Source organism: Rhinopithecus roxellana, chromosome 6 (genome assembly GCF_007565055.1).
Source record: "Rhinopithecus roxellana isolate Shanxi Qingling chromosome 6, ASM756505v1, whole genome shotgun sequence".
NCBI lineage: Eukaryota > Metazoa > Chordata > Mammalia > Primates > Cercopithecidae > Rhinopithecus > Rhinopithecus roxellana.
Genome location: NC_044554.1, coordinates 44933591 through 44953999, shown reverse-complemented (window position 1 = coordinate 44953999; position 20409 = coordinate 44933591). Strand labels below are relative to the sequence as shown.

Sequence of the window (20409 nt, the reverse complement as noted above, 5' to 3'; positions counted from 1 at the left end):
TGGGTTCAAGCAATTCTGTCTCAGCCTCCCAAGTAGCTGGGACTGACTACAGGCGCCTACCACCACGCCTGGCTAACTTCTGTATTTTTAATAGAGACAGGGTTTCACCATATTGGTCAGGCTGGTCTCGAACTCTGGACCTCAGGTGATCTGCCCGCCTCGGTCTCCCAAAGCGCTGGGACTACAGGCGTGAGCCATCGTGCCTGGCCAAGTTTTTAAAAATTTATCTTCGGCCAGGCGTGGTGGCTCACGCCTGTAATCCCAGCAGCACTTTGGGAGGCTGAAGCATGCGGATCACGAGGTCAGGAGATCGAGACCATCCTGGCTAACATGGTGAAACCCCATCTCTACTAAAAAATACAAAAAATTTGATGGGCGCCTGTAGTCCCAGCTACTCGGGAGGCTGAGGCAGGAGAATGCTATGAACCCGGGAGGGGGAGCTGGCAGTGAGCCGAGATGGCGCCACTGTACTCCAGCCTGGGCGACAGAGCAAGACTCCATCTCGGGGTGAAAAAAAAAATTATCTCCCATGATCCTCTCCATGAGCCCTAAATCCCAGGTCAGTGGAAATATCCCATCCCCTCTCTCTGTTCCCTTCCCCAGAAAATATCACCCTTTCCACTTCCAACGCTGACCACGGGGATATTACACATCACCTGACACTCAGTTTCCCTCCATCCCCACATAGGTGGGCTCATCTCTTCCCATGAAATCCTATAGCCTTTGTACCATTTTATTCTTGCATTCCACCCTTAATAGTATTAAAACTATGTGTAAAAATGTGCACATGTGTATATATGTATATACACATTTCAACATCTCCTTTACTGCGTTGCAGATATCTTGAAGGTGGGGACCAAGTTTTATTAACACTGTAAATGAGGACCTTGATTTCAAGAAAGCCCAGATAAATCCGATTCATTGGATTAGAGCCCAATACTCTTATCTGATACACTCGTTTAGTAAATCAACAAACATTTCTAAACTCATCCTTAACTACATCCAATTCTCACATCCTTGCCTCATGAGAAGTTATCACTGAGGTGGGCAGGGGTGGCACAGGTGTGGTAACTGCTGCTAGCTACCCCGCTCGTATCCCCCTCCAGCAGACGCCAATGAAGGACCACTGGGACACCTTCCCTCAGCTTCAGTCCCATTCTTGAGACATTGCAGCAGCACAGCCGTTCACAGTTCCTGTTCGGGTTGTACAGAAGGGCTTGTCCCAAGGCCATTTTTTATACTGAATCAAATTCTGGCTTCCTGGATCCTCCTTCAACTGGACTGAAGGAACGATATACAGGAGGTCTAAATCCTCCTCTCCGCAGCCATAAAAAGGGAAATCATGTCCTTTGCATGGATGCAGCTGGAGGCCAGTATCCTTAGTGAATTAACGCAGAAACAGAAATCCAAATACCGCATATCTCACTTATAACTGGGAGCTCCACATTGGGTCCTCGTCGACATGAAGATGGGAACCATAGACACTGGGGACCATGAGCGGGGGTGGGAGAGAGGGGAATAAGGGTTGAAAAAGTAACTATTGTGTGCTACGCTCACTACCTGGGTGACAGGATCAGTCATACTCCAAACTTCCGCATCACACGATATACCCAGGTAACAAACCCACGCCTGCACCCCCCGAGTCAAAATACAAGTTGAAAGTAAAATAAATAAATGCATAAATAGGCCAGGCGTGGTGGCTCATGCCGGTAATCCCAGCACTTTGGGAAGCTGAGGCGGGTGAATCACTTGAGGTCAGGAGTTCCAGACCAGCCTGGCCAACATGGTGGAACGCTGTCTCTACTAAAAATACAAAAATTAGCCAGGTGTGGTGGCGGGCGCCTCTAGTCCCAGCTACTTGGGAGGCTGAGGCAGAATGGGGTGAACCCAGGAGGTGGAGCTTGCAGTGAGCAGAGATCACGCCACTGCACTCCAGCCTGGGCGACAGAGTGAGACTTCGTCTCAAAAAAAAAAAAAAAAAAAAAAAGAAAAGAAAAAGAAAAAGAAAAAGAAAAAGAAATTGAAGTGCCCTACAAGGTTTTAGAAGGGGTGGAGAGACTGGAAAGGTCTAAGGTTGAGTGCTGTGAGTTTTGTGGTGAATGTCCCACTATCCATGGAATCAAGGACTTTGAATTTAAACCCCAACTTTGCTCCTTACCTGTTGTGCGTACTCCTTAGTTGGATGAAATTAGACAAGTCACTTAACCTAAGCTTCCATTTTCTTGTCCATAAGATGGGAATAATATCTCTTACCTGAGAGGACTGCTGTGAAAACTAAATGAGACTCCTGAATTTCGTATTTCCATTAATGCTAATAAAATTCATTTACTGTGCAAAGTGCACTGAGTCAGAGCCAACTAAAACTCTTCACAGGGTCATGGTGAGGTTATGAGGCAGTGCATGTGGGAAGTGCTGGAAAGTGTGTGGCACGCTGTCTGAAAAATCTCTCCCCAACCAGGACCCAATTCTGGTTCTCAGATACCTTTTTTTTTTTTTTTTTTGAGAGTCTAGCTCTGTGGCCCAGGTTGGAGTGCAATGGCACCATCTTGGCTCACTGCAACCTCCACCTCCTGGGTTCAAGCAATTCTCCTGCCTCAGTCTCCCAAGTAGCTGAGATTACAAGCATGTGCCATCAAGCCCAGCTAGTTTTTGTATTTTTAGTAGAGACGAGGCTTTGTCATTTGGCCAGGATGGTCTTGAACTCCTGACCTCAAGTGATCCGCCCGCCTCGGCCTCAGATACATTCTTGTGTGAACAGTTGAGGAGAATAAGGCAGCAATCAGATGTTAATGGCATTGCTTCCAGACTGCCTGAATATTCCAGAGTACCAGAAAACACTGGTCAAATAACAGCTACTCCTACAGATTTCATAGCTGGGTATGTGGCCGGGTGCAGTGGCTCACCCCTGTAATCCCAGCACTTTAGGAGGCTGAGGAGGGTGGATCACAAGGTCAGGAGTTCAAGACCAGCTTGGCCGACATGGTGAAACCCTGTCTTCACTAAAAAAAAATACAAAAATTAGCTGGGCATGGTGACGTGCACCTGTAGTCCCAGCTACTCAGGAGGCTAAGATGAGAGAATTGCTTGAACCCAGGAGGTGGAGGTTGCAGTGAGCCGAGATCACGCCATGGCACTCCAGCCTGGGCGACACAGCAAGACTCCATCTCCCAAAAAAAAAAAAAAAAACTTAGGTATGTACAGCTAGCCTCTTGAATTATTACAATGCCTATTTTACTGATTTTAGTATGAATTCATTAGGATACCCCATATTAGCTCATTTAATTCTGTTTTTGGTGGTATAACATACATAAGTTTACCAAGAGTAACATTAGTACATTCACAATATTGTGTAACTGTCACCACCACCCAGTTTAAAATCATCTTCCTCACCTTAAGAGATGCCATTAAGCAGCCATTCCCCGTTCCCCTCTCCCCCGTGAAGCCTCAAAATCTGCTTTCTCCCTTGAAGCCTCAAAATCTGCTTTCTATGTGGATTTGCTGACGCTGGGCGTTTCATATAAACAAAATCATACAATAAATGGCCTTTTTATCTGGCTTCGTTGACTTGGCACACGTCCAAGGTTCACCTGCATAGCAGCATGTAGTGGTACTTCATTCTTCTTCGTGTCTAAATAATATTCCATTTTGTTTTTCCACTTATCAGCAGGTGGACATTTGGGCTGCCTCCACCTTTTGGCTATTGTGAGTTGTGCTGCTCTGAACATTTGTGGTCAAGACTATGTGTGGGCCGGGTGTCGTGGCTCACGCCTGTAACCCCAACACTTTGGGAGGCTGAGGTGGGCGGATCACCTGAGGTCAGGAGTTTGAGACCAGCCTGACTGACATGGAGAAACACCATCTCTACTAAAAATACAAAATTAGCGGGGCATGGTGGCGCCTGCCTGTAATTCCAGCTACTTGGAAGGCTGAGGCAGAAGTGCTTGAACCCGGGAGGCAGAGGTTGTGGTGAGGTGAGATTGTACCACTGCACTCCAGCCTGGGCAACAGAGCGAGACTCTGTCTAAAATAAATAAATAAATAAATAAATAAATAAATAAATAAATAAACAAACAAACAAATAAGACTGTGTGTGGGCTTATGTTTCATTTGCCTTGGATCAGTGTCTAGAATGGAATTCTTGGTCACACAGTAATTCTATGCTTGAGTTTTAAGGAACTGGCAGATGGCTCCAATGTGGCTGCCCCATTTTACATGCCCACCAGCAATGGTCGAGGGTTCCAACTTCTCCACATCTTTGCCAACACTTGTTATTGTCTGACTTAATTGTGGCTACTCTATTGGGTGTGCTGTAGCTAGCTTGTGGTTGGGATTTGTGTTTTCCTAATGGCTAATGATGCTATGCATCTTTTCATGTGCTTGTTGGCACTCTTAACAGTTTTGTTAAGTCACCGGGAAGAGGAAAGAGTACATAAGGAAGTGCATTTACTCCCAATTTGCTACAGACCAAAAAACTTCTAGAACCCCACCTGCACTAACAAAGACTCTAACCCCCTACCAGAACTGTCTACCCTCCACCGTGGCACCATGGTGTGCTTGGGAATGCATCTGGCATGGCCAGGCCTCACTGGCTTCATGATTCTAGCTGTATCCATCTTTGAGTATCCCTCTCTTCAACCTGTCACGTGGGCTACGCCCTTTGCTGCTACCTGTGCGTCTGAGCACAGCAGCTCTTTCTCGGCATGCTCTAAACTCCCACTCCCCATTTGGGTGTTATCACCTAGTGTTTTTGTTCCTGACCCTTCACTGCAGGCCCAGCACGGTGCTGTGAAAAAGTAACAAATCCACACCTATTTGTAAGAGGATGTAAGTAGCTCTTGTGAACAAGGATGGTGATGATGGCAGAGGCACAGCCCCAGGTCGTTGGCGCCACTCCCTCACCATGACAGGCCAGTTGTCCGGCCCAGTTGTTGCAGCCCCTTGGCCAGCTGCCCTTTGGCTGGGGCTGAAGCGTGAGGACAGGGATGCTTACACCCTCTCCATCTTGAGTTACTAGGACATACAATATACTTCAAGGAGAAACAGACCAATTTGAGTAACGTGAAAATTAGGTTTAAACAATTTTCTGTTCATACACTTAAAAATCCAAAGATTTAAGAGAATGGGCAAGCATAATAAAGTCACAACGAAAAACAGGCAATGATGTTTCAGATTTACACTTAGGATGTGCCCAGCAAGCAATCTGGAAGCACTAAGTGTTAAATTGACTAATCTTGATTTGATGATTCAGCTTTTATGTAAGTAATATTTACTAATTTTAGTACATTGAGTGTATATATACTCACTTCAAAGCTGAGAGAAGGAATGTTCTCCTTTTAACGACTTTTGTAAACAAGTACAATTTAAAATACAGAACATCTTCCTAAACTTTAGGAATGTATACATACTTATACCAATGTGCCTACATGACATAAGGACTTACACAGTACATGCTCTTACAAGTATTTTTTTGAGGTGGGGACGGAGTTTTGCTGTATTGCCCAGGCTGGAGAGCAAAGGTGTGACCTCAGCTCACTGCAACCTCTGCCTCCTGGGTTCAAGCGATTCTCCTGCCTCAGTCTCCCAAGTAGCTGGGATTACAGGTGCCTGCCACCACGCCCATCTAATTTTTTTTGGGGGGGGGGGCCCTTACAGGTTTTATAAATTATAAACCTACCTTTCTCTCTAATTATTCTAGCTGAGACCTTTCCTACTCCAAGAGGGAGAAGACAGAAGACCATCCACTCAAAAACTGAGATAAAAAAAGCCACCTGCAAGGTCTAAAGGCATTTACCATGTGCTTGCTTCCAGGAAAAAATTATTTTCCAAACCTCAAACTAAAATTACTCAAGAAAAAAAGCTGGAATAAATGATCGCATTATAAATGCTTCTAAGTAAAACCAGCAAAATTGTGATTACAGATGAGAAAAATCCAACAAAATACAGACTCATATTCACGTGTTGAGCCATTGTGGAACATATGATGGTTTGCGATTTAACATGATCCTTTATTTTGCTGAAGTCTAATGGGCACAAAAATCTGACAGCCATAAGGTAAAGCACGTTAGAAAAGCACAGTCCAGGTGCAGTGACTCATGCCTGTAATCTCAGCACTCCAGGAAGCTGAGGTGAGAGGACTGCTTGAGCCCAGGAGTTCGAGACCAGCCCAGGCAACATAGAAAGACCCCATCTCTAAAAAAAGTTTTTGTTTTTTAAAAAAGCACATCTTTCGGACATACAGAAAATTAAGTTGGCAGGCTAGGTCATATACCTGGTAGGTAGCCTGGAGTCAGATGAACCAGCCACTGACCAGATATGCGACCTCAGCAAGTTACTGCCTTTGTACCTCAGTCTCCTCATCTGTAAAATGGAAATAATAAGCATGGGCCTCACAGTGCTGTCATGACGATTACAGGAGTGAATATTACATTTATAATGTGCTTAGAACTGTGCCTGGCATATAGCAGGTACGGTGTTCAGTAAATAAAATCTCCACTTGTTTCTTTGCTATTTTTGTGGAATAATTTTAATCTCTTTAAAGTGAGTTTAACCTGTAACTAAAAGATAAGTGATTTTGGTCAATTATAACTGCTGTGGCTCAGCTCAGCTCTTTCCCTACTGCGGTATAAATTCTATTATCCAGATCTTAGGAATATATTTGTAATACTTTTGTGAATTAGTAATAGTTCAAAAATGTTTCAAAAATTTTTTTATTTTTTTTTTATTATTATTTTTTAAAAGACAGTCTGGCTCTGTCACCCAGGCTGAAGTGCAGTGGTGTGATCATGGCTCACTGCAACCTCTGCATCCCAGGTTCAAATGATTCTCATGCCTCAGCCTCCCGAGTAGCTGGGATTACAGGTGCACACCACCACGCCTGGCTAACTTTGGTATTTTTAGTAGAGATGGGGTTTTGCCGTGTTGGTCTGGCTAGTCTCGAACTCCTGGCCTCAGACGATCTGCCCGACTCGGCTTCCCAAAGTGCTGGGATTATGGGCGTGAGCCACTGCGCCCGGCCTGAGCCACCATGCCTGGCTTCTCCTCTAATTTTTAGACCAAAGACTGTCAGATCGGATTATGAGTATCAGCAAGACAAATCTATAATATAGATTTTAAAAATTGCATAATTCATAAGCATTCTATCAATGATGAAAGGAAATCTATGATTTTCTAGGTTCCCTGATAGTCAGGAGATAAAATCTTTTGTTTTGTGCCCAATTTAAGAAACTGGCCCAAACAATAAATGATTCAAAATGCAATGGCTGACTAAACTGCAACAAAATAACAGCCTCAGTTTACACAATGGTGAGCTCTAAAAAGCTCAAACCAAATTTATAAACTCCCCAAAGAAAGTCTGTTATTTCTTGAGAAGTCAAGAGAACAACCTTTATTTTTCTCTGCTTTAAGGATGAAAAAACTGATTCAAAGGTTCTTTTAAAGATTTTGGCAAAACATTTTCCCCTTACCATTTCTGTTTTCCCTTTCACCTTTTCAAAATTTTCTGAGTTATAAAAATAAACCTTGCTTGATTTAGAACAAAACTGGAAGTTTATGAAAATGTCAGCTTCCTCTTTTAAATGGGCACTGCTGGGTAGGTGTGCTGCCTTGAACTGAACTGTGTACAGGTGATGAAGGATTTACCTTTATCACGTGTGATAAAGGATTTAACATGTGATAAAGTCACATGAGTGACTTCAGGTACACACACTGACCACCTGTTGAGTGGCATGAATTTGACCCTATGACCTATTACTTAACAACTAAACAGTGGGAGTGGCTGGGCGAAGTGGTTCACGCCTGTAATCTGAGCACTTTGGGAGGCTGAGGCGGGTGGAACATTTGAGGTCAGGAATTCGAGACCAGCCTGGCCAACATGGTGAAACCTCGTCTCTATTGAAAAAGAAAAAGAAGGCCGGGCGCGGTGGCTCAAGCCTGTAATCCCAGCACTTTGGGAGGCCGAGACGGGCAGATCACGAGGTCAGGAGATCGAGACCATCCTGGCTAACATGGTGAAACCCCGTCTCTACTAAAAAATACAAAAAACTAGCCCGGCGAGGTGGCGGGCGCCTGTAGTCCCAGCTACTCGGGAGGCTGAGGCAGGAGAATGGCGTAAACCTGGGAGGCGGAGCTTGCAGTCAGCTGAGATCCGGCCACTGCACTCCAGCCTGGGCGACAGAGCCAGACTCCGTCTCAAAAAAAAAAAAAAAAAAAAGAAAAAAAAAATATATATACACACACACACACACATACATATATACACACACATACAAATTTGCTAGGTGTGGTGGCAGGCGCCGGTAGTCCCAGCTACTCAGGAGGCTGAGGTGGGAGAATCGCTTGAACCCAGGAGGTGGAGTTTGCAGTGAGCCAAGATCGCACGACTGCACTCCAGCCTGGGCAACAGAGCGAAAATCTATCTCAAAAAAAATAAAAATAAAAATAAATAAAATGAACAGTTGGATTAAAATATGTTACTGGCCAAACCCTGACTACAGATCTCTGGGTTTGGGTTTATGGTTTGTTTGCTCTGCCCAACAAGACAAAGAGGTTAGGACCTGAGTATCCCATGCTACTGTGGTTGTTAGGATTATGTCATTAATGCACCTTAAACTCAGACACTTAGCTAGCTGGTAGTAAGGAAATGCTTTTTCTTTGGAGAAAAGGATACCAAATCCCTTACGAGATTACTCCAATTGAAGCAAGCAACTGGATGACACAAAAGATCTTCTACTGTCCGGGTAAGGACCGAATTGCAAAAATGTTAGGCCTTGTGAGCCAACCGTCTCTGCTGCAGTCACTCAGCCCAGCTACTGTATCACAGCCCTGCTACTGTATCACAGCCCTGCTACTGTATTGCATCCTGTCTGAATGCAACCACAGACAGGAACAAACGGGCACAGCTATGTTCCAATAAAACGTTCTTGGACGGGCGTGATGGCTCACGCCTGTAATTCCAGCACTTTGGGAGGCCAAGGCGGGTGGATCACGAGGTCAAAAGATAGAGACCATCCTGGCCAATATGGTGAAACCCCGTCTCTACTAAAAATACAAAAAAAATCAGCTGGGTGTGGTGGTGAGCACCTGTAGTCCCAGCTACTAGGGAGGCTGAGGCAAGAGAATCACTTGAACCTGGGAGGTGGCGGTTGCAGTGGGCTGAGATAGCGTCACAGCACTCCAGCCTGGCGATGGAGGAAGACTCCGTCTCAAAAACCAAACAAACAAACAACTTTCTTTACAAGCAGGCCCTGGTCATCCCTGGCTGTAGTTTGCTCAGCCCTGCAGTTAAGGTACCTCTGGTACAGGTGATATTTTAGCAAAATGAAATTAAAAGTTTTCAAATTATACGCTAACTCTTATCTTCAAGTCATTGAGAACATTCAGCATGAAAATAACTAGAATTTGCTATTTCTCTTTAAATCATCAATATTTTTCTATCATTTTCAAATATACTTGAAAAAAGAGCAAGGACACATTTTCTGAATCATCTCTCTAATAGAACAGATTCTATTCACAAAGGGTCTTTTAAGGAGCAAAATCAAGAAATGAATTCGCTGGTGGGGGTGAAATGTAGGTCTGACAGATTTGCACATCATTTAAATCTGTCATTATTTCTTAAGTTTTAGATACTAAGACTAACTTGCAAATTTTGCATATGCATATTAAAGAGTATCTTCTTCGTAAGAAGTAGGCTGGGTGCAGTGGCTCATGCCTGTAATCCCAGCACTTTGGGAGGCCAAGGTGGGTGGGTCACCTGAGGTCAGGAGTTTGAGACCAGCCTGACCAACATGGTGAAACTCTGTCTCTACTAAAATTGCAAAAGATTAGCTGGGCATGGTAGTGCATGCCTGTAATCCCAGCTACTTGGGAGGCTGAGGCAGGAGAATCGCTTGAACTTGGGAGGCGGAGGTTGCAGTGAGCTGAGATCACACCATTGCACTCCAGCCTGGGCAACAAGAGCAAAACTCCGTCTCAAAAAAAAAAAAAAAAAAGGAAAAAGAAGTGAACTATATTATTTTTCAGAGAATCAGAGAGACTCTCCCATTGCTTGGCATTTCTCCTTTTCATTTCCTGGTGATTTCCAACAGCAAAACTTTTACATCTTCCATAAGGCTGAGGCAGGAGGATCACTTGAGCCTAAGAGTTCAAGACCAGCCTGGGCAACATAGCAAGACCGTGTCTCAAAAAACAGAAAAAATTTACACCCACAATAAAGAGAACAACCAGCCCAACATGGAAGAGAACAAGAGGACTTGGCAAAACCCTTACAGAAAGAATCCTTCATGAACAGCCATCAAGAGATACAATAAAAACACCTAGCGAAATTGGAGTCTCAAGAACTTCAAGCAAGGGAACTGCTGTATAAATGACAAAAGTCAATTTGCAAACTCAATAATAATAAAAAAAAACATAATTTAAAATGGGCAAAGGATCTGAACAGACATTTCTCCAAAGAAGATACGCAAATGGCCAGTAAGAACATGAAAAGACAGCCGGGCACAGTGGCTCACGCCTGTAATCCCAGCACATTGGGAGGACGAGGTGGGAGGATCACCTGAAGTTAGGAGTTCGAGACTAGCCTGACCAATATTGTGAAATCTCGTCTCTACTAAAAATACAAAAATTAGCTGGGTGTAGTGGCGGGGTACTGTAGTCCCAGCTATTCGGGAGGCTGAGGCACGAGAATCGCTTGAACCTGGGAGGCAGAGATTGCAGTGAGCTGAGATTGCGCCACTGCGCTCCAGCCTAAAAGTCAATTTGCAAACTCAGTAATTAAAAAAAAATTAGTTTAAAATGGGCAAAGGATCTGAATGGACATTTCTTCAAAGAAGATATGCAAATGGCCAGTAAGAACATGAAAATATGCTCAATGTCATTAGTCACTAGGGAGATGTGAACGTAAGCCAAAATGAGAGCCCACTTCACACTACAGGATGTGTAAAATCGTTTACAGGATGGCTATACTAAAAAAAGAGACAATAACAAGTGTTAAAGATGTACAGCATATGAATGGTTGGATACGGCTGGAGTTAAACGGGAAGCGACTGCTAGTGGGTAAGGGTTTCTTTCTGAGGTGATGAAAATATCCTGAAGTTAACTGTGGTGATAATCATACAACTTTGTGAATATACCAGTGAACTGTATACTTTAAATGGGTGAACTATATCTCAAGCTGCTATAAAAATAAATATGACAAAAAAATTAATTTGCAGATTTCAAAAAGAACTAAATAGAACTTCCAGTAATGAAAGACAGGCACTGTAATAAAAAAATTCAATGGAACCAGCAATCAGGAAATAAAAATTTAAAAAGACCATTTACAATAGGACAAAACACAGAAAGAGTGAATCTATAAAAAAGCAGGAGACTTTCACAATAAAAAATACAAAATAGTGCTACAGAAATGAAAGAAATCTCAAATAAATGAAATCATACACCATTTTCATGGATTAGAAAATCCATATTTGCTAAGATGTCAATATTGCTAAGATGTCAATATTGCTAAGATGTCAACTCCACCTAAATCAACCTGTAAATTCAAAGTATTCCAATCAAAATTCCAAGCGAATTTTTTAAAGTGGAAATTCACAAGCTGATTCTAAAATATAAGCAAATGCAGAGGTCATAGAATAGCCAAGGTACTCTCACATAGAGGAGTTATGCTACTAGGTATCAAGATTAGAAAGTTGCAGTAATTAAGACAGTCTGTTATTGGTGCAAGGATAGCAGAGCATCCTCACAGACAGCCAAGTGTGTAGCTGTGTTGCCTCCTTGTCTCCCAGTGATAACCCAGGTGGTGTTACAAAAATGAGTAACTGCAAGAGAAATTGGCCAACAAAACTGAAGAGGCATAAATGAAGTGAAAAGTAGCAACACTGAGTCAAACGTAGATAGAGTTAGAGAAGAAATAGCTGACTGGAAATGCTGACACTGCTGGCCTTTGAGGCACTGGAGGAACGGCCACAGGAACTGAGTGAGGCCGAAACTTATCAACATAATTGAGGCAAGTGGCTGTGATGAAAAGGATGAAGGTGTTTCAGGGAAAGCGATGCCAGCAACAAAACAAACCAAAACAAAACAAAACAAAACACAAAAAACAAACTTCACCTTGAAGGAACTCCTGAAGGTATTTCACAACATTGTAATCGCAAGGATAAAATGTTGGAAGCTGATCCAAATTTGGCAAGGAGTATTGCAATTTGCTAAAGCATAGAAAAGATGCTCGCTCTATCATAAGCCATTAGAAAGTGGCAAGCACTATTTACACCACTCCTGATAGGATTTTTACAAATAAAAACTCTAATTCCCAATGTTTCTAATGCTTTAAAGTGCACTAATATTAGTTTTACTATTGTGTGATTTCCCTGTACATTTCTAACTGACAGTGAGAGTTTTTAACAAACATTTTTAAAGGTCATAGAACAATGTAATTTTGCAGCATAAAAACCACACTTTGTGTGGTTTCAGCTTGCGCATTTTTATGATGCCATTACCATGCAAAGCAGGGCTGCCTGATTTTAAAATTAATGAGTTACATGTACCACTTAAGAAATTAGAAAAAGAGCAGCCATAAAAAAGGATGAGTTCGTGTTCTTTGCAGGGACGTGGATGAAGCTGGAAACCATCATTCTCAGCAAAGTAACACAGGAACAGAAAACCAAACACCACATGTTCTCACTCCTAAGCAGGAGCTGAACAACGAGAACACATGGACACAGGCAGGGGAACATCACACACTGGGGCCTGTCGGGGGGTGGGGGGCTGGGGAGGGATAGCATTAGCAGAAATACCTAATGTAGATGATGGGTTGATGGGTGCAGCAAACCACCATGGCACGTGTGTATCTATGTAACAAACCTGCACGTTCTTCACATGTATCCCAGAACTTAAATAATAATAAAAAAAGAAATGAGAAAAAGAATAACAGAGTCATCTCAAAGATACGTGGAGGAGAGTAAAGGAGAGACCAATGAAACAGAAAACAAAGACACAATGGAGAGACTTGAACAACTGGTTCATGAATAATCAAGAAAAATATATATTCTGGCCGGGTGCAGTGGCTCATGTCTATAATCCCAGCACTTTGGGAGGCCAAGGTGGCCAGATCACTTGAGGTCAGGAGTTAAAGACCAGCCTGGGCAAAATGACAAAACCCATCTCTACTAAAAATACAATAATTAGCTAGGCATGGTAGTAGGCACCTATAATCCCAGCTACTCAGGAGGGTGTGTCACGAGAATCGCTTGAACCCGGGAGGCAGAGATTGCAGTGAGCCAAGATCGCACCACTGCACTTCAGCCTGGGCAACAGAGTGAGACTCTGCCTCAAAAAAAAAAAGAAAAGAAAAAAGAAAAGAAAATGTTATATATTCTTACAAACTTTTATTACCTACCGTATGAGGAGAATGTCAATGAAGAAAATTGCCACTGTTTTTAAATTCTGAAATATTTGCGAATGTGTGAAGTAGAAACAGAGAGGCATCTTTCCAGTCTTTGATACAGAAGCCACAAGGCAAATCATCTCATTTCATCTAATGACCTGGAAGGCGTGGCTGTCACCTCCATGATGAGTAAATAACCCACTGCCCAAGGTGAAGTGTCACCCGGAGTCACACAAGTTAACAGCAGGAATGTGGCAACGTCACCACTCCCGAGCATCTCCTAGGTGCCAGGCGGCATGCTATCCGGCTGTCTCAGGGGAAAGTGAGATGTGGCCTGGCCTTACTGTCCTGGGTCACAGGATCTTTCCTGGACTCGCCTGGGCGGGGTGAGCTCTGCAACCCAGGCAGCACCCATGTCCCTACCATCCCTGGAGGGGTAACCACCCCCACAGTCCATGCGCTGCCTAGCTTGGCTGCCAAACACCTTGCTGGGGACATGTGACCCAATGTGGTTGCCCATGGAGGTTATCACTTGTTATCGCTTAGGCTCATGCAGAAAAAGGTGATGGCTACGTTTACCCTTAGGGCCTATCAGCCGCCCCGAGGAAACACTGCACCCTGCAGCCACTGAGGAAGAAGTCACCCAGGAGGCTACTGAGGATGAAATGAGACAAAAGTGCCTGGCATGCGGTGGACACGTCCGGAGACCCGCGTTTCTGTACGGAAGCACATGGTGCAAGAGCAGGGCAATACTTCTAAGACGGCACAAGAGTGAACAATACTTCTAAGACGGGCCACGCACACGCTACTCTTCTGTGATTTCCACCATCCTTACCCCATAACTCCTGGTGTTTATGGTCGGAACCCCAGTGAAACCACCATTTCCAAGGGGACTGTGACTGCTTATCATGATGCCTGCCAGCCGCTCAGACACTAACGACAATCTCTCATCCCCTTCTCGAAAAGTCCCGTCAGCCTGGGTGCAGTGGTTCACACCTGTAATCCCAGCACTTTGGGAGGCTGAGGCAGGTGGATTACCTTAAGTCAGGAGTTCAAGACTAGCCTGGTCAACATGGTGAAACCCCATCTTTAATACAAAAAAAAAAAAAAAAAATGGTCGGGGGCAGTGGCTCACGCCTGTAATCCCAGCACTTTGGGAGACCAAGGCGGGCAGATCATGATGTCAAGAGATTGAGAATAGCCTGGCCAACATGGTGAAACCTCATCTCTACTAAAAATACAATAATTAGCTGGGTGTGGTGGTACACACACACCTGTAGTCCCAGCTACTCAGGAGGCTGAGGCAGGAGAATCGCTTTAACCTGGGAGGCGGAAGTTGCAGTGAGCCAAGATTGCGCCACTGCATTCCAGCCTGGGTGACAGAGTGAGACTTGGTCTTAAAACAACAACAACAACAACAACAACAACAACAACAACAACAACAAAAACAGCAGAAAAAACCTACAGCTACCCTAAGGCCCCCTACCCCAAGGCCACTATTTCTTCCTCTGTGCTTAGATCTCCCCTTCCCAAATAGAAACAGACTGGAAAGGATGGCTGTGGTCTTCTGGGGAAAAAAGTGAGAGGGCCCAGGAAAAACAGCAATTATGAAGTTTTTGTTTGTTTTTTGAGATGGAGTCTCGCTCTGTTGCCTAGGCTGGACTGTAATGGCGCGATCTCGGCTCACCACAACCTCTGCCTCCCGGTTTCAAGTGATTCTCCTGTCTCAGCCTCTCGAGTAGTTGGAATTATAGGCATGCGCCACCGTGCCTGGCTAATTTTTTGGTATTTTTAGTACAGACAGGGTTTCACCATGTTGGCCAGGCAAGGCTTGAACTCCTGACCTCGGGTGATCTGCTCGGCCTTCCAAAGTTCTGGGATTACAGGCCTGAGCCACTGCGATGCCTGGCCGCAGTTACAAAGTTTGAAGTATATGCTTGCTGGTAAAACCACACACCGGCCCATGAGGGAGAAAAACATGGCTCCACTCAGACACACACAAAACGCGGAAGCACCATGTACACCCAGGGCACCGCTAACATTTCTATGAGTCCTGCCCTTTCGCTGAAAGTTGTTGAAAACAGACCTTTAATACCAGAGATGCTGACGTGGGGGCTGTCACCAGGCCATCTCCTAACAGCTACACCCTCTGTGCCCTGGTGTTCCTTGTCTCATGCCTGAGGAGCTTTGCTGGCAGCTGGGTCCTGGGCGTGTGATCTAAATTGGGCCATGGGGTATAACGGGCTGTGTGCTGGAGCTTTGGGGCAAAGGAAGCCAGCACACCTGAGAAGAAATTCCCCTTCCTACCTTTGGAGACAATGGGGGGAGAGAGGATGTGATGGTTGGAGAAGCAGTGGCAGCCATCCTGGCACCATGAGGAAATGAGTATGAGGATGAGAAAACAGAGAGAAGGAACCTGGGTCTCTAGCGATGATTAACTGACAACCTGCTGCTCCTCATACGGAATAATAAAGATGCTGATTGCTTAACTCACTGTTCATTGGGTATTTTATTTTTTTACTTTTGGGCCAAAGCATCCTACGTTGTTCACACAGCAATGAGTGAGCTGATCCAGGAGGGACCTAAGTCTAAGTATCCACAGCTAGACATCAGAAATGGTACCACTGTCACACAGGCCGACCCTCGAGGCTCACAGAATGAGCATTTTGAAATGATTCATGATTTTCACATATGTGATAACACCCCTTTGAGTTTTCTCGTAGGGAGAGAGAGTTAAGTTTCATGATGAAGTTGTGAATACCAAATACCAACACGAAGTAACTAGACAATAAAATCTTCTTGGAAGATGAGAAAAATACAATCTATCTTTGGTCTTTTTTTTTTTCTACGAATTGTCCACGACTCTTCCATACAGGGAATTTAAACAGATACGGGGTGCCTTTTTAGTCTGAACTGTATCAATAAAATAAAAACGGAGCCAGTCAAGGAAGTAACTTCTCCTGAGATAGGATTGTACCATGGAATTGCCAGAAACGAGAAGAAAAACCAGTAATTGCATGAGATAGCAAGTATTAAGCAAAAGGACAGCTTGAAACTAAATACAACAGAAAGTTATTTCTGTTCCCTCTGAATAAAATACATACGCACAAGTGGCTGGGCACGGTGGCTCTCACCTATAATCCTAGCATTTTGAGAGGCGGAGGCAGGTGGATCACCTGAGGTCAGGAGTTCAAGACCAGCCTGGCCAAGATGGTGAAATCATGTCTCTATTAAAAATAGGAAAATTAGCCGGGTATGGTGGCGGGCACCTGTAATCTCAGCTGCTCAGGAGGCTGATGCGAGAGAATTGCTTGAACCCTGGAGGCAGAGGCTGCAGGGAGCCAAGATCATGCCACTGCACTCCAGCCTGGGTGACAGAGTGAGACTCTGTCTCAAAAAACAAACAAAAACAAACAAAAAATACACCATATATATATATATATGCATGCACATGAAAGAAATTTCACCATCACAAAATATTTTCCTCACTGAAATGAAAGTTCTAAGCCTGTGTTGTTTATACCAACATAGTTGCTGTGGAAATAGCTGTTTCAACATTAGGAACTCACGGCTGACTCAAGTAAGGTGTGGAGCAGAAGTCTTATTTAAACAGTGGCAGGACCCATAAAACATTTAAAAGGCAAACTGGGTGTGGTGAGTCGGAGCGCCATATGTTTTAATGTAAGGGTCACGCATGTTTTCTTTCTCAGGCATGACACCAATAGGATGTTACTTTTTATTTATGCTATTTTTGGAACCCTATAGTCATCTCAACAACTCCCCCAAACATCCTAGGTTTTGCTCTCTGCTTCTGTCTACATTCAGCAGCCTCCATATTTTATTACATTCATCGTGCTTGGAACAGAGTTACTACGGTTCAGTCCTCGCTGGCACATGCAGGATTATGGCACCAACCAGGGCACAGACAGGATTTTGGAAAACTTCTGCATGTGAGTCCATTAAATATAGCAGTACTGGGCTGGGTGAGGCTGGTCATCCTAGCACTTTGAGAGGCCAAGGTGGGGGGGACTACTAGAGGCCAAGAGTTCAAGACTAACCTGGCCAACACAGAGACCCCATCTCTAAAATAAATAAATAAATACATAACTATAAAATAGTGTGTATATATATATATATATAAATATAGGCTGGGCGTGGTGGCTCACACCTGTAATCTCAGTACGTTGGGAGGCTGAGGCAGGAGTATCACCTGAGGTCAGGAGTTCGAGACCAGCCTGGCCAATATGGCAAAACCCCGTCTCTACTAAAAATACAAAAAAATTAGCCGCGCATGGTGGCGGGCATCTGTAGTCCCGGCAACTCAGGAGGCTGAGGCAGGAGAATCACTTGAACTTGGGCAGCAGAGGTTGCAGTGAGCCGAGATCATGCCACTGCACTCCAGCTTGGGCAACGAGCGAGACTTTGTCTCAATAAAAAATAAAAAAAAAAAAATCTAGATCTCTTTCTGGCAGTACTGACTTATTCACTAACAGGACATCACTTCCCGCATATAGTCTACCGTGTGCCTATGGCTTTATAAACTCAAGTGCAAAGTCCTCAGAGACCATGAGGACCCAGATCGCCTCTGCATCCAACAGCCCAGCTCCCCAACTCCACTGTCAGGCGTCTCACTTGTTCCTGTCTTTTATGGGTCAGTTAAGAGCTTTCCAAACAATCCTAAAAACCCTCAGGACAGCTCCATCGAGAAACCATGTGGCTTGCCCGTACCTTCCCTTGGTGATGCCTCCCTACTCCTTTGCTTCCCCTTCCTACTTCTTAACTGGACATGGATGCACTTTTCTTTAACCACACACATACACTTTACCATGATTTTTCCTCCGGTCAAGCCAGAAATTTTACCCTTTGTACAATAAAACATATTCAACACATTTTTTAAATGAGGGTGCTGTGTGGGGCTGTTTTAAAAGCCCACCTTTCCCCCCCGACAGTGAAGTGTTCTGTAAACAGAAGCCCAGATCCCCTCGGCAGCAGGCACTGCCCAGGGTATGACCGCCCTCTCTGCCTGCACAGGAGAGTGATTCATACCAGCAGAACTGGAAAAATCACAGCTGAAAGCAACCAGGGAAGAGGCAAGGGCCAACAGAGCAACGTAAAGGAGTTGGATTTTCTACTAGGTGAGTCACAGGAAACACTCCGGCCGCAGCCCGAGGCCCCAGGAGGCCCTGCTCGCCCATCAGGAATGTAGGTCAAACTCCCAGGGGGAAGGGTGAGAGCCCAGGCACCCAGGGCAAAAGCTCAAGTTCCTAGGAGAGCAGGGAGGCTGGCCAGAAAACAAGGCCTCCACTTGCCCTCCGGCACCAGCCCCGGTCCACCCTCCGACTAAGCGTCAATATCCACAGACCACGGTGAAGCAGAACCGCAGCATGTTGGTCCAGATCTCTCCTGTTCTGGACTGGGCCGTCCCATGCGTTTCTATCGGGGTTCACGGGATGACAAGTGGGGTTTACGTATAAAGGGACAGATGGCTCACCCAGTTCAGTCGACACGGGGGACCCGGTGGCAATCTCACCGATCTTGGCCACTCCATCGTAGTAGGCTTTTCCTGCCAGGATCATAGCTAGACACGAAAGGTGACACACAAAATCGTCACTTAGACAAGGAAAGGAGGAAGCGACACAAGTTTTCTTTCAAACACCCCTCGGTCCCTTCTGGCCGCAAGGTTTGGGCCGTGGCAGGTGTGGCTCTCAGGAGGTAAGGCCTGTGTTGAGAGCTGCACCGGGGTGGAGGCCCCCCAGCCAAGGGATAGTCACATGAGATCCTCGTCTCTGCCCAGCCCCGGGGAACCTTCAGCAGCAGGGGCTGAAGGTCCAGAGAAGGCTCTGCTTGCTCCTGATGCCAGTTTCAGAGTGGATGTGTTCCTAACGTTGAACTAGGGCTTTGGCTAGGCACGGTGGCTCACACCTGTAATCCCAGCACTTTGGGAGTCTGAGGCGGGAGGATTGTTTGAGCTCAAGAGTTTGAGACCAGCCTGGGCAACATGGTAAAACCCCGCCTCTACAAAAAAAAAAAAAAAAAAATACATAAATTAGACAGGCATGGTGGAGTGTGTCTGCAGTCCCAGCTACTTGGGAGGTTGAGGTGAGAGGATCGCTTGAGCCCAGGAGGTGGAGGTTGCAAGTGAGCTGAGATCGTGACACTGCATTCTAGTCTGGGTGACAGAGCCAGATATTGTCTCAAAAATAAAAATAAAAAAAGAAACACATCCTCTCCAGCCAGAAATCCTTTCTGAGCTAGTTCTTCTCCAGCACTCCAGGTCTACAACATTCTTAGTCAGAAGGAGTTGTGTGAAGTGGTCTAGGAGTCTGGTCCTTTGATGGCAGTGCTTCATTATTCTATTGAAAAAGACATTTTGAGCCACAACCAACCAACCTATTCGTTGCCAGGAGAGAATATATGAAATTTGAAATATATTATCTTTCCAAAAAGCAATACAATTGTCTGAAAAAACCAACTGAATCCTCTACATTTTTTTATTTTTTGGCAAAGACAGGAAAACTTTTATTGCTACAAGGTGGGTTCTAATTATCTTAAAAATAATACTGCCCCCTTCAAACTGATTCTGAAGACGAAATTATAACTACGTGACCTCCTGGGGCAAATCACTTACCCTTTCTGAAACAAAGGTTGCTCATCCTTAAAATGCCCTAAGAATGTGAGCAATGGACGAACAAATGGAAGCTGCGAATACACTTTTTTCACTTTACCATCTAGGTTTGAAGGTACTGAAGGTGTATGATACAGACCCAGACTGGTTACTGTCATTTTGGAGAAAAGCATTTATTTGGAATTTTACTGTAAGATTGGTTTCAGACATAGAAATCAGTTTCTCCTGGAGCTTTGGAGACCACACGGTTTTGGAGCTAAAGGAGCCCTTGGGAAGCCCAGAGGCTACACCAGCTGCAATGCCCCAATGTATAATGGGCAATTGTTTTAACAAGGTGGATTTTATTTTAATTTTTTTTTTAGAGGCAGAGTCTTGTTCTTTCACCCAGGCTGGAGTGCGGTGGCACAAT

At 44.6% G+C, this 20409-nt stretch overlaps 1 protein-coding gene across 2 annotated transcripts in view; it reads right to left on the bottom strand.

Moving 5' to 3' along the window:
- BAIAP2L1 (BAR/IMD domain containing adaptor protein 2 like 1) overlaps positions 1-20409 on the bottom strand; it is a 111624-nt gene that overhangs the window by 45629 nt on the left and 45586 nt on the right. For both annotated transcript variants that reach the window (XM_030933089.1, XM_010388450.2), the window contains exon 3: positions 18867-18953. In XM_030933089.1, the coding sequence (XP_030788949.1) occupies positions 18867-18953 (87 nt within the window). The remainder of the gene's footprint in view (positions 1-18866; positions 18954-20409) is intronic.